We start from the raw sequence: 18,771 nt of genomic DNA on the forward strand, positions 1-18,771 counted from the left end.
CTCCCACTTCATTCTCCCACTTTGATTCATCTCCCTCAAAGTGCTAGGATTATTGGCATGCATCTCACTGGGTTGAAGCAGCTCTGAATTAGGACTTAATGCTTTTCCTTCTTTTGTTTGCTAAACCAGATGATTTCGGTGACCATTTTTCATTAGTAGACGATTGTTGCTAAGATATCATGTTTTCCAGTTTGAAGATTAAAACATACTTAGTCATGTTCTACATGTTAGAGAGTAAACTGTCTGATACACGCACATACCTCTCAAGTTTGGTAGGATATAAATGAATTCTAAAATTTCAGTGGAATTACCCCGATCTTTGACAAATCCTTGAATATGTCATACTCATAGAAGAAAGACAAGGTGATTTATGAGATAAGTTAATCTCGTAATTTATTTACTCTTTATTTAGTGCCCACACCATATCTGATAGCAAGCTCTGACCAGGACTGTCATAGTCTCTTTCCCCATACATGCTGTTGTTTTTTTTTCTCTTAGGGAAATATTTTAAATACTAACACCTCTGTAATATTTATATAACATCTGGACAATAGTCCCATCCCTAGGCATTTATACCAAACAGGAAATTGAACAGGGGTAGAATTGAGAATGCCCAACGGTTTCTGAGCCTTTTAAAAACAGCAGAACAGTGTGAGCTCCCTAAATATCTATCAGAAGAATGATACACCATTAGTCTATTCAATCCATATAGTACGACATTAAATAATAGTCCAATAGAACAGCAAGCATCTATGTGTGCTAATGAAGATATCCATAAGAATATCCAGTGTAAAAACTACTAGAAAACAACTTTATACACATAAACACTGTATGGAATATACTCTCTAGCTTATCATGTCAAATGAAGCTAGAATAGATAGTGTGTTATAATTCCTTAAGCCCACTGCCTGACCTCAAATCGAGGCTCCACCTATTTCTAGTTGTGATAATCTGACCTAATAACCCCTAGGCATTCTAGTTCCTTCATGTATAAAATTTGTAAATTAATAGTAGTAATTGGTTATTGGGCAAATTAAATCAGATAGGACATACAGAAGGCTTAAATGATACCTAGTCTATGAGAAATTATAAGTTAGCAAAATATTAGATGATGGCATTAGAGGAGATGTTCCTTTTCTTTTGGTTATTTATATTCTCTAAATTGTCTACATGGTCCTTGGCTTTAGATCCTACAGACAGACCTGTTTTAATCTTTACAAGAGACATTAGGAAAGCACGATTTAAAAATCTCTTATGAAACAATAAAAAATAGACATGGTGATTATTTTCCTGACTTCCGTTAGGTGAGGTTTGCTCAGACAGATGTTCCTGATGTTTACCACACTTAGAAGGTTAAGATTATTCTTTTAATAACGCTTACTGTGTAGGACACTGAGGGTGCCACAGCTCTAGTCCTTTTGTCAGGAGTACATGAGATTAGCATTTAATCCTGTAATTTGAGGTATGGGGGGCTTGCACTACCTAACAGGGGGCACTGAATGACTCAAGTTATAATAATTATGTTTTGAAAACAGGATGTCGGAACCCTTCCATTCCCAGATTGGCTTGTCTTTGCATAATGCGACCTCCCATTTGGGACTTCTGAAGGAACTTGGTGAGTTTCCCTGGACAAATGCTGGGAGCAGTAGTGATTTTCATTATATAAACCAAAGAGATGGTATTGAGCAAAGTCACTTGTTTATGATGTCATCTAAAAAACCATGCCAAAAGATAAAAGAGATTTGGGGGAGATCTAGTGAGAACTACTTTTTGTTACTTTAAACCTGAGAAGTTGGGTCTTTAAGGTGTGAATATAGAATGCTGTAGGAAATTATGAAGATAAATTCATAGGCATGAAAAGGAGTTTTCAGCAATAATTCTTTCAAGTTATTATTTTTGAAGTATATAAAATGTCTTAAAAACAAGCTATCCACTACACTTTATTTTATTTTTTTCCTCCATCATTATTTATTTATTTTTTTGTTATCTTTATTAACTTGAGTATTTCTTATTTACATTTCAGTTGTTATTCCCTTTCCTGGTTTCCAGGCCAACATCCCCCTAACCCCTCCCCTCCCCTTCTATATTGGTGTTCCCCTCCCCATCCTCCCCCCATTACCGCCCTCTCCCCAACAATCACGTTCACTGGGAGTTCAGTCTTGGCAGGACCCAGGGCTTCCCCTTCCACTGGTGCCCTTACTAGGCTATTCATTGCTACCTATGAGGTTGGAGTCCAGGGTCAGTCCATGTATAGTCTGTGGGTAGTGGCTTAGTCCCTGGAAGCTCTGGTTGCTTGGCATTGTTGTACATATGGGGTCTCGAGCCCCTTCAAGCTCTTCCAGTTCTTTCTCTGATTCCTTCAACAGGGATCCCGTTCTCAGTTCAGTGGTTTGCTGTTGGCATTCGCCCATGTATTTGCTGTATTCTGGGTGTGTTTCTCAGGAGAGATCTACATCCGGTTCCTGTAGGTCTGCACTTCTTTGCTTCATCTATCTTATCTAATTGGGTGGCTGTATATGTGTGGGCCACATGTGGGGCAGGCTCTGAATGGGTGTTCCTTCTGCCTCTGTTCTAAACTTTGCCTCCCTATTCCCTGCCAAGGGTTTTCTTGTTCCCCTTTTAAAGAAGGAGTGAAGCACATCTGGGTTCTTTCCAGCTTCTGGCTATTATAAATAAGGCTGCAATGAACATAGTGGAGCATGTGTCTTTTTTATATGTTGGGGCATCTTTTGGATATATGCCCAAGAAAGGTATAGCTGGATCCTCAGGCAGTTCAATGTCCAATTTTCTGAGGAACCTCCAGACTGATTTCCAGAATGGTTGTACCAGTTTGCAATCCCACCAACAATGGAGGAGTGTTCCTCTTTCTCCACATCCTCACCAGCATTTGCTGTCACCTGAGTTTTTGATCTTAGCCATTCTCACTGGTGTGAGGTGAAATCTCAGGGTTGTTTTGATTTGCATTTCCCTTATGACTAAAGATGTTGAACATTTCTTTAGGTGTTTCTCAGCCATTCGGCATTCCTCAGCTGTGAATTCTTTGTTTAGCTCTGAACCCCATTTTTTAATAGGGTTATTTGTCTCCCTGCGGTCTAACTTCTTGGGTTCTTTGTATATTTTGGATATAAGGCCTCTATCTGTTGTAGGATTGGTAAAGATCTTTTCCCAAACTGTTGGTTGCTGTTTTGTCCTAACCACAGTGTCCTTTGCCTTACAGAAGCTTTGCAGTTTTATGAGATCCCATTTGTCGATTCTTGATCTTAGAGCATAAGCCATTGGTGTTTTGTTCAGGAAATTTTTTCCAGTGCCCATGTGTTCCAGATGCTTCCCTAGTTTTTCTTCTATTAGTTTCAGTGTATCTGCTTTGATGTGGAGGTCCTTGATCCAGTTGGACTTAAGCTTTGTACAGGGTGATAAGCATGGATCGATCTGCATTCTACATGTTGCCCTCCAGTTGAACCAGCACCATTTGCTGAAAATGCTATCTTTTTTCCTTTGGATGGTTTTGGCTCCTTTGTCAAAAATCAAGTGCCCATAGGTGTGTGGGTTCATTTCTGGGTCTTCAATTCTATTCCATTGGTCTATCTGTCTGTCTCTGTACCAATACCATGCAGTTTTTATCACTATTGCTCTGTAATACTGCTTGAGTTCAGGGATAGTGATTCCCCCTGAAGTCCTTTTATTGTTGAGGATAGTTTTAGCTATCCTGGGTTTTTTGTTATTCCAGATGATTTTGCAAATTGTTCTAACTCTTTGAAGAATTGGATTGGTATTTTGATGGGGAATGCATTGAATCTGTAGATCGCTTTTGGTAAAACGGGCATTTTTACTATATTAATCCTGCCAATCCATGAGCATGGGAGATCTTTCCATCTTCTGAGGTCTTCTTCAATTTCTTTCTTCAGAGTCTAGAAGTTCTTATTGTACAAATCTTTTACTTACCAGATGCCCTTCAACAGAGGAATGGATACAGAAAATGTGGTACATCTACACAATGGAATATTAATCAGCTATCAAAAACAATGACTTCATGAAATTCGTAGGCAAATGGTTGGAACTGGAAAATATCATCCTGAGTGAGGTAACCCAATCACAGAAAAACACACATGGTATGCACTCATTGATAAGTGGCTATTAGCCCAAATGCTTGAATTACCCTAGATGCTTAGAACACATGAAACTCAAGACGGATGATCAAAATGTGAATGCTTCACTCCTTCTTTAAAAGGGGAACAAGAATACCCTTGGAAGGGAATAGAGAGGCAAAGATTAAAACAGACACAGAAGGAACACCCATTCAGAGCCTGCCCCACATGTGGCCCATACATATACAGCCATCCAATTAGACAAGATGGATGAAGCAAAGAAGTGCAGGCCGACAGGAGCCGGATGTAGATCGCTCCTGAGAGACACACCCAGAATACAGCAAATACATGGGCGAATGCCAACAGCAAACCGCTGAACTGAGAACGGGATCCCTGTTGAAGGAATCAGAGAAAGAACTGGAAGAGCTTGAAGTGGGTCTCGAGACCCCATATGAACAACAATGCCAAGCAACCAGAGCTTCCAGGGACTAAGCCACTACCTAAAGACTATACATGGACTGACCCTGGACTCTGACCTCATAGGTAGCAATGAATATCCTAGTAAGAGCACCAGTGGAAGGGGAAGCCCTGGGTCCTGCTAAGACTGAACCCCCAGTGAACTAGATTGTTGGGGGGAGGGCGGCAACGGGGGGAGGATGGGGAGGAGAACACCCATAAAGAAGGGGAGGGGGAGGGATTAGGGGGATGTTTGCCCGGAAATAGGGAAAGGGAATAACACTCGAAGTGTATATAAGGAATACTCAAGTTAATAAAAAAAAAAGGAGTGAAGCATTCACATTTTGGTCATCCCTCTTGAGTTTCATGTGTTCTGTGCATCTAGGGTAATTCAAGCATTTGGGCTAATAGCCACTTATCAATGAGTGCATACCATGTGTGTTTTTCTGTGATTGGGTTACCTCACTCAGGATGATATTTTCCAGTTCCAACCATTTGCCTATGAATTTCATAAAGGCATTGTTTTTGAGAGCTGAGTAATATTCCATTGTGTAGATGTACCACATTTTCTGTATCCATTCCTCTGCTGAAGGGCATCTGGGTTCTTTCCAGCTTCTGGCTATTATAAATAAAGCTGCTATGAACGTAGTGGAGCACGTGTCTTTTTTATTTTTTTTAAGTGATTATTTCCTTTTTTTATTTTTTTATTAACTTGAGTATTTCTTATATACATTTCGAGTGTTATTCCCTTTCCCGGTATCCGGGCGAACATCACCCTCCCCCCTCCCCTTCCTTATGGGTGTTCCCCTCCAAACCCTCCCCCCATTGCCGCCCTCCCCCCACCAGTCTAGTTCTCTGGGGGTTCAGTCTTAGCAGGACCCAGGGCTTCCCCTTCCACTGGTGCTCTTACTAGGATATTCATTGCTACCTATGAGGTCAGAGTCCAGGGTCAGTCCATGTATAGTCTTTAGGTAGTGGCTTAGTCCCTGGAAGCTCTGGTTGCTTGGCATTGTTGTACATATGGGGTCTCCAGCCCCTTCAAGCTCTTCCAGTTCTTTCTCTGATTCCTTCAACGGGGGTTCTATTCTTATTTCAGTGGTTTGCTGCTGGTATTCGCCTCTGTATTTGCTGTATTCTGGCTGTGTCTCTCAGGAGCGATCTACATCCGGCTCCTGTCGGTCTGCACTTCTTTGCTTCATCCATCTTGTCTAATTGGGTGGCTGTATATGTATGGGCCACATGTGGGGCAGGCTCTGAATGGGTGTTCCTTCAGTCTCTGTTTTAATCTTTGCCTCTCTCTTCCCTGTCAAGGGTATTCTTGTTCCCCTTTTAAAGAAAGAGTGAAGAATTCACGTTTTGATCATCCGTCTTGAGTTTCATTTGTTCTAGGTATCGAGGGTAATTCAAGCATTTGGGCTAATAGCCACTTATCAATGAGTGCATACCATGTATGTCTTTCTGTGATTGGGTTAGCTCACTCAGGATGATATTTTCCAGTTCCAACCATTTGCCTACGAATTACATGAAGTCATTGTTTTTGATAGCTGAGTAATATTCCATTGTGTAGATGTACCACATTTTCTGTATCCATTCCTCTGTTGAAGGGCACCTGGGTTCTTTCCAGCTTCTGGCTATTATAAGTAAGGCTGCAATGAACATAGTGGAGCACGTGTCTTTTTTATATGTTGGGGCATCTTTTGGGTATATGCCCAAGAGAGGTATAGCTGGATCCTCAGGCAGTTCAATGTCCAATTTTCTGAGGATACTCCAGACTGATTTCCAGAATGGTTGTACCAGTTTGCAATCCCACCAACAATGGAGGAGTGTTTCTCTTTCTCAGCATCCTCGCCAGCATCTGCTGTCACCTGAGTTTTTGATCTTAGCCATTCTCACTGGTGTGAGGTGAAATCTCAGGGTTGTTTTGATTTGCATTTCCCTTATGACTAAAGATGTTGAACATTTCTTTAGGTGTTTCTCAGCCATTCGGCATTCCTCAGCTGTGAATTCTTTGTTTATCTCTGAACCCCATTTTTTAATAGGGTTATTTGTCTCCCTGTGGTCTAACTTCTTGAGTTCTTTGTATATTTTGGATATAAGGCCTCTATCTGTTGTAGGATTGTTAAAGATCTTTTCCCAATCTGTTGGTTGTCGTTTTGTCCTAACCACAGTGTCCTTTGCCTTACAGAAGCTTTGCAGTTTTATGAGATCCCATTTGTCGATTCTTGATCTTAGAGCATAAGCCATTGGTGTTTTGTTCAGGAAAATTTTTCCAGTGCCCATGTGTTCCAGATGCTTCCCCACTTTTTCTTCTACTAGTTTGAGTGCATCTGGTTTGATGTGGAGGTCCTTGATCCACTTGGACTTAAGCTTTATACAGGGTGATAACCATGGGTCAATCTGCATTCTTCTACATGTTGACCTCCAGTTGAACCAGCACCATTTGCTGAAAATGCTATCTTTTCCTTTGGATGGTTTTGGCTCCTTTGTCAAAAATCAAGTGCCCATAGGTGTGTGGGTTCATTTCTGGGTCTTCAATTCTATTCCATTGGTCTATCTGTCTGTCTCTGTACCAATACCATGCAGTTTTTATCACTATTGCTCTGTAATACTGCTTGAGTTCAGAGAGGTGATTCCCCCTGAAGTCCTTTTATTGTTGAGGATAGTTTTAGCTATCCTGGGTTTTTTGTTATTCCAGATGAATTTGCAAATTGTTCTGTCTAACTCTTTGAAGAATTGGATTGGTATTTTGATGGGGATTGCATTGAATCTGTAGATCGCTTTTGGTAAAATGGCCATTTTTGCTATATTAATCCTGCCAATCCATGAACATGGGAGATCTTTCCATCTTCTGAGGTCTTCTTCAATTTGTTTCTTCAGAGGCTTGAAGTTCTTATTGTACAGATCTTTTTTTTTTTTTTATTAACTTGAGTATTTCTTATATACATTTCGAGTGTTATTCCCTTTCCCGGTTTCCGGGCAAACATCCCCCTCCCCCCTCCCCTTCCTTATGGGTGTTCCCCTCCCAACCCTCCCCCCATTGCCGCCCTCCCCCCATAGACTAGTTCACTGGGGGTTCAGTCTTAGCAGGACCCAGGGCTTCCCCTTCCACTGGTGCTCTTACTAGGATATTCATTGCTACCTATGGGGTCAGAGTCCAGGGTCAGTCCATGTATAGTCTTTAGGTAGTGGCTTAGTCCCTGGAAGCTCTTGTTGCTTGGCATTGTTGTACTTTCTGGTCTCGAGCCCCTTCAAGCTCTTCCAGTTCTTTCTCTGATTCCTTCAATAGGGGACCTATTCTCAGTTCAGTGGTTTGCTGCTGGCATTCGCCTCTGTATTTGCTGTATTCTGGCTGTGTCTCTCAGGAGCGATCTACATCCGGCTCCTGTCGGCCTGCACTTCTTTGCTTCATCCATCTTATCTAATTGGGTGGCTGTATATGTATGGGCCACATGTGGGGCAGGCTCTGAATGGGTGTTCCTTCAGTCTCTGTTTTAATCTTTGCCTCTCCCTTCCCTGCCAAGGGTATTCTTTTTCCTCATTTAAAGAAGGAGTGAAGCATTCACATTTTGATCATCCATCTTGAGTTTCATGTGTTCTAAGCATCTAGGGTAATTCAAGCATTTGGGCTAATAGCCACTTATCAATGAGTGCATACCATGTGTGTTTTTCTGTGATTGGGTTACCTCACTCAGGATGATATTTTCCAGTTCCAACCATTTGCCTACGAATTTCATAAACTCCTTGTTTTTGATAGCTGAGTAATATTCCATTGTGTAGATGTACCACATTTTCTGTATCCATTCCTCTGTTGAAGGGCATCTGGGTTCTTTCCATTTTCTGGCTATTATAAATAAGGCTGCGATGAACATAGTGGAGCACGTGTCTCTTTTATATGTTGAGGCATCTTTTGGGTATATGCCCAAGAGAGGTATAGCTGGATCCTCAGGCAGTTCAATGTCCAATTTTCTGAGGAACCTCCACACTGATTTCCAGAATGGTTGTACCAGTCTGCAATCCCACCAACAATGGAGGAGTGTTCCTCTTTCTCCACATCCTCGCCAGCTTCTGCTGTCACCTGAGTTTTTGATCTTAGCCATTCTCACTGGTGTGAGGTGAAATCTCAGGGTTGTTTTGATTTGCATTTCCCTTATGACTAAAGATGTTGAACATTTCTTTAGGTGTTTCTCAGCCATTCGGCATTCCTCAGCTGTGAATTCTTTGTTTAGCTCTGAACCCCATTTTTTAATAGGGTTATTTGTTTCCCTGCGGTCTAACTTCTTGAGTTCTTTGTATATTTTGGATATAAGGCCTCTATCTGTTGTAGGATTGGTAAAGATCTTTTCTCATGCTGTTGGTTGCCGTTTTGTCCTAACCACAGTGTCCTTTGCCTTACAGAAGCTTTGCAGTTTTATGAGATCCCATTTGTCGATTCTTGATCTTAGAGCATAAGCCATTGGTGTTTTGTTCAGGAAATTATTTCCAGTGAGTATGTGTTCCAGATGCTTCCCTAGTTTTTCTTCTATTAGTTTGAGTGTGTCTGGTTTGATGTGGAGGTCCTTGATCCACTTGGACTTAAGCTTTGTACAGGGTGATAAGCATGGATCGATCTGCATTCTTCTACATGTTGACCTCCAGTTGAACCAGCACCATTTGCTGAAAATGCTATCTTTTTTCCATTGGATGGTTTTGGCTCCTTTGTCAAAAATCTAGTGACCATAGGTTGTGGGTTCATTTCTGGGTCTTCAATTCTATTCCATTGGTCTATCTGTCTGTCTCTGTACCAATACCATGCAGTTTTTATCACTATTGCTCTGTAATACTGCTTGAGTTCAGGGATAGTGATTCCCCCTGAAGTCCTCTTATTGTTGAGGATAGCTTTAGCTATCCTGGGTTTTTTGTTATTCCAGATGAATTTGCAAATTGTTCTGTCTAACTCTTTGAAGAATTGGATTGCTATTTTGATGGGGATTGCATTAAATCTGTAGATTGCTTTTGGTAAAATGGCCATTTTTACTATATTAATCCTGCCAATCCATGAGCATCGGAGATCTTTCCATCTTCTGAGGTCTTCTTCAATTTCTTTCCTTAGTGTCTTGAAGTTCTTATTGTACAGATCTTTTACTTGCTTGGTTAAAGTCACACCGAGGTACTTTATATTATTTGGGTCTATTATGAAGGGTGTCGTTTCCCTAATTTCTTTCTCGGCTTGTTTCTCTTTTGTATAGAGGAAGGCAACTGATTTATTTGAGTTAATTTTATACCCAGCCACTTTGCTGAAGTTGTTTATCAGCTTTAGTAGTTCTCTGGTGGAACTTTTGGGATCACTTAAATATACTATCATATCATCTGCAAATAGTGATATTTTGACTTCTTCTTTTCCGATCTGTATCCCCTTGACCTCCTTTTGTTGTCTGATTGTTCTGGCTAGAACTTCAAGAACTATATTGAATAAGTAGGGAGAGAGTGGGCAGCCTTGTCTAGTCCCTGATTTTAGTGGGATTGCTTCAAGTTTCTCTCCATTTAGTTTAATGTTAGCAACTGGTTTGCTGTATATGACTTTTACTATGTTCAGGTATGGGCCCTGAATTCCTATTCTTTCCAGAACTTTTATCATGAAGGGGTGTTGAATTTTGTCAAATGCTTTTTCAGCATCTAATGAAATGATCATGTGGTTTTGTTCTTTCAGTTTGTTTATATAATGGATCACATTGATGTTTTTCCGTATATTAAACCATCCCTGCATGCCTGGGATGAAGTCTACTTGATCATGGTGGATGATTGTTTTGATGTGCTCTTGGAGTCGATTTGCCAGAATTTTATTGAGTATTTTTGCGTCGATATTCATAAGGGAAATTGGTCTGAAGTTCTCTTTCTTTGTTGGGTCTTTGTGTGGTTTAGGTATAAGAGTAATTGTGGCTTCATAGAAGGAATTCGGTAGTGCTCCATCTGTTTCAATTTTGTGGAATAGTTTGGATAGTATTGGTATGACGTCTTCTAGGTATGATAGAATTCCGCACTAAACCCGTCTGGACCTGGGCCCTTTTTTTTGGGATAACTTTAATGACTGGTTCTATTTCCTTAGGAGTTATGGGGTTGTTTAACTGGTTTATCTGTTCCTGATTTAACTTCGGTACCTGGTATCTGTCTAGGAAATTGTCCATTTCCTGCAGATTTTCAAGTTTTGTTGAATATAGGCTTTTATAGTAAGATCTGATGATTTTTTTTAATTTCCTCTGAATCTGTAGTTATGTCTCCCTTTTCATTTCTGATTTTGTTAATTTAGACACACTCTCTATGTCCTCTCGATAGTCTGGCTAAGGGTTTATCTATCTTGTTGATTTTCTCAAAGAACCAACTTTTGGTTCTGTTGATTCTTTCTATGGTCCTTTTTGTTTCTACTTGGTTGATTTCAGCTCTGAGTTTGATTATTTCCTGCCTTCTACTCCTCTTGGGTGTATTTGCTTCTTTTTGTTCTAGAGCTGTTAGTTGTGGTGTCAAGCTGCTGACATATGCTCTTTCCTGTTTCTTTCTGCAGGCACTCAGCGCTATGAGTTTTCCTCTTAGCACAGCTTTCATTGTGTCCCATAAGTTTGGGTATGTTGTACCTTCATTTTCATTAAATTCTAAAAAGTCTTTAATTTCTTTCTTTATTTCTTCCTTGACCAAGTTATCATTGAGCAGAGCACTGTTCAATTTCCACGTATATGTGGGCATTCTTCCCTTATTGTTATTGAAGACCAGTTTTAGGCCGTGGTGGTCTGATAGCACGCATGGGATTATTTCTACTTCCTGTACCTGTTGAAGCCCGTTTTTTGACCAATTATATTGTCAATTTTGGAGAAAGTACCATGAGGAGCTGAGAAGAATATACATCCTCTTGTTTTAGGATAGAATGTTCTATAAATATCTGTTAAGTCCATTTGGTTCATGACTTCTCTTAGTCTGTCTACGTCTCTGTTTAATTTCTGTTTCCATGATCTGTCCATTGATGAGAGTGGGGTGTTGAAATCTCCTACTATTATTGTGTGAGGTACAATGTGTGTTTTGAGCTTTAGTAAGGTTTCTTTTACGTATGTAGGTGCCCTTGTATTTGGGGCATAGATATTTAGGATTGAGAGTTCATCTTGGTGGATTTTTCCTTTGGTGAATATGAAGTGTCCTTCCTTAACCTTTTTGATGACTTTTAGTTGAAAATTGATTTTATTTGATATTAGAATGGCTACTCCAGCTTGCTTCTTCCTACCATTTGCTTGGAAAGTTGTTTTCCAGCCTTTCACTCTGAGGCAGTGTCTGTCTTTGTCTCTGAGGTGTGTTTCCTGTAGGCAGCAGAATGCAGGGTCCTCGTTGCGTATCCATTTTGTTAATATGTTTTTATTGGGGAGTTGGGGCCGTTGATGTTGAGAGATTTTAGGAATAGTGATTATTGCTTCCCGTTATATTCGTATTTGGATGTGAGGTTATGTTTGTGTGCTTTTCTTCTCTTTGTTTTGTTGCCAAGATGATTAGTTTCTTGCTTCTTCTAGGGGGTAGCTTGCCTCCTTATGTTGGGCTTTACCATTTATTATCCTTTGTTGTGCTGGGTTTGTAGAAAGGTATTGTGTCAATTTGGTTTTGTCATGGATCATCTTGATTTCTCCATCTATGTTAATTGAGAGTTTTGCAGGATACAGTAACCTGGGCTGGCATTTGTGTCTCTTAGGGTCTGCATGACATCTGTCCAGGATCTTCTGGCTTTCATAGTTTCTGGCGAAAAGTCTTGTGTGATTCTGATAGGTCTGCCTTTATATGTTCCTTGACCTTTTTCCCTTACTGTTTTTAATATTCTTCCTTTATTTTGTGCATTTGGTGTTTTGACTATTATGTGATGGGAGGAGTTTCTTTTCTGGTCCAATCTATTTGGAGTTCTGTATGCTTCTTGTATGCTTATGGGTATCTCTTTCTTTAGGTTAGGGAAGTTTTCTTCTATGATTTTGTTGAAGATATTTACTGGTCCTTTGAGCTGGGAGTCTTCACTCTCTTCTATACCTATTATCCTTATGTTTGATCTTCTCATTGAGTCCTGGATTTCCTGTATGTTTTGGACCAGTAGCTTTCCCGCTTTACATTATCTTTGACAGTTGAGTCAATGATTTCTATGGAATCTTCTGCTCCTGAGATTCTCTCTTCCATCTCTTGTATTCTGTTGGTGATGCTTGTATCTACGACTCCTTGTCTCTTCTCTTGGTTTTCAATATCCAGGGTTGTTTCCATGTGTTCTTTCTTGATTGCTTCTATTTCCATTTTTAATTCCTTCAACTGTTTGATTGTGTTTTCCTGGAATTCTTTCAGGGATTTTTGTGATTCCTCTCTGTAGGCTTCTACTTGTTTATTTATGTTTTCCTGTGTTTCTCTAAGGGAGTTCTTCATGTCTTTCTTGAAGTCCTCCAGCATCATGATCAAATATGATTTTAAATCTAGATCTTGCTTTCCTGGTGTGTTTGGATATTTCCTGTTTGCTTTGGTGGGAGAACTGGGCTCCAATGATGCCATGTAGTCTTGGTTTCTGTGCTTGCCTCTGGCCATCAGATTATCTCTAGTGTTACTTTGTTCTGCTATTTCTGACAGTGGCTAGACTGTCCTATTGGCCTGAGTGTCAGGAGTGCTGTAGACCTGTTTTCCTGTTTTCTTTCAACCAGTTATGGGAACAGAGTGTTCTGCTTTCGGGCGTGTAGTTTTTCCTATCTACAGGTCTTTAGCTGTTCTGTGGGCCTGTGTCTTGAGTTCACCCGGCAGGTCGCTTGGAGCAGGAAGGTTTGTCTTACCTGTGGTCCTGAGGCTCAAGTTTGCTCGTGGGGTGTTGCTTATGAGCTCTCTGAGGCGGCAGCAACCAGGAAGATCTGCACCGCCCTTTCCGGGAGCTTCTGTGCCCCAGGGTTCCAGATGTCGTTTGGTGGTTTCCTCTGGAATCAGTAATGTGGGCAAAGTCTAGTCTCTTCTGGTTTCCCGGGTGTGTCTGCCTCTGTGAAGGTTTAGCTTACCCACTCACAGGATTTGGGTGCAGAGAACTGTTTATCTGGTCGGTCCCTTCAGGTTCCGGCGGTGTATCAGACGCACGGGACCTGCTGCTCCTGTGCGCTTATCTCCAGGAACCCAGAGGCCGTATACAGTTTCCTCTTGGGCCAGGGATGTGGGCAGGGGTGGGCAGTGTTGGTGGTCTCTTCCGCTCTGCAGTCTCAGGAGTGCCCGCCTGCCCGGGTGGTGAGCTCTCCCACGGGGTTTGGGAGCAGTGAGCTGCTGTGGCCAGGGATCCGAGAGTTTTAGATATATTTCTTTACTTACATTTCAAAAGTTATTCCCTTTCCTAGTTTCCTGTCCTTAAGCCCCATCCCCTCCCCTCCCCTCCCCCGTACGGGTATTCCCCCTATACATCCCCCCTACTACCGCCCTCCCCCATATTCTCCTGCACTGGGGGTTCAACCTTGGCAGAACCCTTCCCCTGATGCCCCAACAAGTCTATTCTCTGGTACATATGCAGTTGGAGCCCTGGGTCTGTCCATGTACAGTCTTTGGGTAGGGGTTTAGTCCCTGGAAACTCTGGTTCGTTGGCATTGTTGTTTTGATGGGATTGCAAGTTCCTTCAACTCTTTCAATCCTTCCTGTAATTCTTCCAAAAGGGGGTCCTGTTCTCAGTTTGGTGGTTTGCTGCTGGCATTGACCTCTGTATTGGACATGGTCTGGATGTGTCTCTCAGGAGAGATCTATATCTGGTCCCTTTCTGCATGCATTTTTTTTTTAGCTTCATCCATCTTATCTAGTTTTGATGGATATATATATACATATACATATACATATACATATACATATACATATATACATATATACATATATACATATATACATATATACATATATACATATATACATATATACATATATACATATATACATATATATATATATATGCGCGCCACATGTGGGGCAGGCTCTGAATGGTTGACACTATTTTTAAGTGCTTTTTAAAAAGTAAAGACTGCAAGCAGACTGAAGCAATGGTTCTTTACATCAAGTACATAGTTCTACGCCTGAAAGCCAAACTCTCTGGCAGATCGCTTCATATCCCAGTTCTCTCAACATTCGTCTAAACCAGTCAGTTTAATGTTCTGAAAGTACAAAAATTTCAGTAAATTGATAATTTCTGAGTGTTATAGGCTGCTGTTCTTTCTTTCTTTAAAATTAAATGTATCCCCAACATAAGGAGTTTGTAACCAATGTTCGATCATGTGAAGTTTTGTTGAATTTCATTATGTTTATAGCTAAATCATTACATTTTAATTGAATTAAAACTTTCTAAACAACAACAACAACAACAACAACAACAACAACAACAGACAACTAAAATAGAAACACCTAAAGGCTTAGGACCAGGGATTTATTCTGTAAAATACAATGTGAAAAATGTTGATTTTTCTTCTGAAATAATTTATACATATTCCTTACATTGCATAGCATCTTTGTTGAAAAACAGTATTTTAAAAATGTTTTTAATGTTCACTCCCATGGCGTTTTCTAAACATATGCATGACATAGGCTTTTATTATTATTACTAAGCCTATTGGCTAAAATGTTTCTCCAGTAATCATAGGAAACATCCACTGAGGCTGATTAAATTATAGAGTGGTGAAAACAGGGAAGAAAAGGACCTAGATCGGCTTCATCTGAAGGGCACAGTCATTTTCTGAAATCTTAAACATTTCTAAAAAGTTTAGGAATAAATTTTCGTAGAAAAAGGGAAGAAAACTAGATCATAAGAATCAAGACCGATCCTGATTTCTATCCATTTGATTGAAATTTTAAGTGGGTGACTAGGACATCACTCTTTGAAGCTCACGTTGTAAAATGGTGGAGCAGGGTGCTTGCTTTGATGATCTGATCCTGCTACACCCGATGCTTACCAAAGCTGAGCTGCAGTTACCGGTAACAGTTTCCAAGTCAAAGGTGAGATAGGAGCAAAGGCCTGTCTTCGACACCTATCCTACAAGAGGAGCAATCTCACAACACAACCTGCATGGTGTGAACACTGCTCCTTTGTGGGGACATCAGTTCTGCCGTTGTTGCAGTAGTCGTCCCGCTCGAAGGTCTATTTGCCTTCCTGCTTCAGTACGTTCAATAAAGCCCTTCTAACTTGATATTCCAACAAACAACCTTTCCACCACTCATTTCAAAACTCTTTCTTACTTATCTCATTCTAAGAGAATAAAACCATGGCATGAGTTCTAGTTTGGAAAAATGTTCTTTTTTTTTTAAACTCTAGATTTTAGTGATTTATTTTTCCCTTCTTTTTTATGTTTTTTCTTGCTTTTAAAAACTTTTATTAGATATATTTCTTTACTTACATTTCAAATGTTATTCCTCTTCCCAGTTTCCTGTCCATAAGCTCCCATCCCCTCCCCTCCCCCTCCCCCGTACCGGTATTTCCCCCATACACCCCCCCTTACTGCCACCCCCCCATATTCCCCTGCACTGGGGGTCCAACCTTGGCAGGACCAAGGGCTTCCTCTTCCCCTGGTGTCCCAACAAGGCTATTCTCTACTACATATGCAGTTGGAGCCCTGGGTCAGTCCATGTATAGTCTTTCTGTAGTGGTTTAGTCCCTGGGAGCTCTGGTTGGTTGACATTGTTGTTTTTATGGGGTTGCAAACTCCTTCAACTCTTTCAATCCTTCCTCTAATTCCACCCAGGGAATCCTATTCTCAGTTTGGTGATTTGCTGCTAGCATTGACCTCTGTACTGGACATGCTCTGGATGTGTCTCTCAGGAGAGATCTATATCTGGTCCCTTTCAGCATGCATTTTTTAGCTTCATCAATCTTATCTAGTTTTGGTGGCTGTATATATATGGGCCACATGTGGGGCAGGCTCTGAATGGCCATTACTTGAGTTGCTGCTCTAAACTTTGCTTCCATATCCCCTCCTATGGATATTTTTTTCTCCTTTTAAGAAGGAATGAGAGCATTCGTATTTTGGTCATCCTTCTTGAGCTTCCTTTGGTCTTTGGATTGCATTTTGGGTAATTTGAGCTTTTTGGCAAAAATCCATCAATGTAATCCACTATATAAACAAACTCAAAGATAAGAACCACATGATCATTTCATTAGATGCTGAGAAAGCATTTGACAAAATTCAACACCCCTTCATGATAAAAGTCGTGGAAATTGCATCTTGGGTAATTCGAGCTTTTTGGCTAATATCCGCTTATCAATGAGAGCAAACCAAGTGTGTTTTTCTGTGATTGGGTTAGCTCACTCAGGATGATATTTTCTAGTTCCATCCATTTGCCTATGAATTTCATAAAGTCATTGTTTTTGATAGCTGAGTAATATTCCATTGTGTAGATGTACCACATTTTCTGTATCCATTCCTCTGCTGAAGGGCATCTGTGTTCTTTCCAGCTTCTGGCTATTATAAATAAGGCTGCTATGAACATAGTGGAGCACGTGTCTTTGTTATATGTTGGAGCATCTTTTGGGTATATGCCCAAGAGAGGTATAGCTGGGTCCTCAGGTAGTTCAATGTTCAATTTTCTGAGGAATCTCCAGACTGATTTCCAGAGTGGTTGTACTAGTTTGCCATCCCACCAACAATGGAGGAGTGTTCCTCTTTCTCCACATCCTCGCCAGTATCTGCTGTCACCTGAGTTTTTGATCTTAGCCATTCTGACTGGTGTGAGGTGGAATCTCAGGGCTGTTTTGATTTGCATTTCCCTGATGACTAAGGATGTTGAACATTTTTTAAGTGCTTTTTGGCTATTTAATAATCCTCAGCTGAGAATGTTTTGTTTAGCTCTGTACCCCATTTTTAATAGGGTTATTTGTCTCTCTGGAGTCTAACTTCTTGAGTTCTTTGTTTATTTTGGATATTAGCCCTCCATCAGATGTAGGACTGGTAAAGATCCTTTCCCAATCTGTTGGTTGCTGTTTTGTCCTAATGACAGTGTTCTTTGCCTTACAGAAGCTTTGCAGTTTTATAAGGTCCCATTTGTCAATTCTTGATCTTAGAGCATAAGCCATTGGTGTTTTGTTCAGGAAATTTTCCCCAGTGCCCATGTGTTCGAGACTATTCCCCACTTTTTCTTCTATAAGTTTGAGTGTATCTGGTTTGATGTGGGGGTCCTTGATCTACTTGGACTTAAGCTTTGTACAGGGTGATAAGCATGGATCAATCTGCATTCTTCTACATGCTGATCTCCAGTTGAACCAGCACCATTTGTTGAAAATACTACCTTTCTTCCATTGGATGGTTTTAGCTCCTTTGTCAAAGATCAAGTGGCTATAGGTGTGTGGGTTCATTTCTGGGTCTTCAATTCTGTTCCACTGATCTATCTGCTTGTCTCTATACGAATACCATACAGTTTTTATGACTATTGCTCTGTAATACAGCTTGAAGTCAGAGATGGTGATTCCCCCAGAAGTTTTTTTATTGTTGAGTATAGTTTTCACTATCCTGTTTTTTTATTATTTATTTATTATTTATTATTTTTTATTATTTTTATTATTTCAAATTTGCAAATTGCTCTTTCTATCTTTATAAAGAATTGAGTAGGTATTTTGATGGGGATTGCATTGAATCTGTAGATTGCTTTTGGCAAAATGGCCATCTTTACTATATTAATCCTGCCGATCCATGAGCATGTTTCATCTCCTGAGATCTTCCTCAATTTCTTTCTTCAGAGACTTGAAGTTCTTGTCATACAGATCTTTCACTTGGTTGCCTAAAGTCACACCAAGATATTTTATGTTATTTGGGACTATCGTGAAGGGTGTCATTTCCGTAATTTATTTCTCAGCCTGTTTATCCTTTGAGTAGAGGAAGGCTACTGATTTGTTTGAGTTAATTTTATAACCTGACACTTTGCTGAAGTTATTTATCAGGTTAAGTAGTTCTCTGGTGGAACTTTTGGGGTCGCTTAAGTTCACTATTATCTCATCTGCAAAGAGTGACATTTTGATTTCTTCCCTTCCAATTTGTATCCATTTGACTTCCTTTTGCTGTCTGATTGCTCTGGCTAGGACTTTGAGTACTATATTGAATAAGTAGCAGAGAGTGGGCAGCCTTGTCCAATTCCTGATTTTAGTGGGATTGCTTCAAGTTTCTCTCCATTTATTTAGCTACTGGTTTGCTGTATATTGCTTTTACTATGTTTAGGACTATGGGGCATCTGAACACAGTGTTTCTAAAACTGGAGCTCAGCTGAT

The 18,771-nt window shown here is 40.3% G+C and overlaps 1 protein-coding gene across 15 annotated transcripts in view; it reads left to right on the forward strand.

The window, feature by feature from the left end:
• LOC134483112 (IQ domain-containing protein M-like) overlaps positions 1 to 18,771 on the forward strand; it is a 220,896-nt gene that overhangs the window by 79,138 nt on the left and 122,987 nt on the right. For all 15 annotated transcript variants that reach the window (XR_010060048.1, XM_063278342.1, XM_063278351.1 and 12 more), the window contains one exon: positions 1,536 to 1,615. Coding sequence is in view for 14 of the 15 variants with exons in the window: in XM_063278342.1 (XP_063134412.1) it covers positions 1,536 to 1,615 (80 nt within the window). In the remaining variant the exon portion in view is untranslated. The remainder of the gene's footprint in view (positions 1 to 1,535; positions 1,616 to 18,771) is intronic.

Source organism: Rattus norvegicus, chromosome 19, assembly GCF_036323735.1.
Source record: "Rattus norvegicus strain BN/NHsdMcwi chromosome 19, GRCr8, whole genome shotgun sequence".
NCBI classification, from domain to species: domain Eukaryota; kingdom Metazoa; phylum Chordata; class Mammalia; order Rodentia; family Muridae; genus Rattus; species Rattus norvegicus.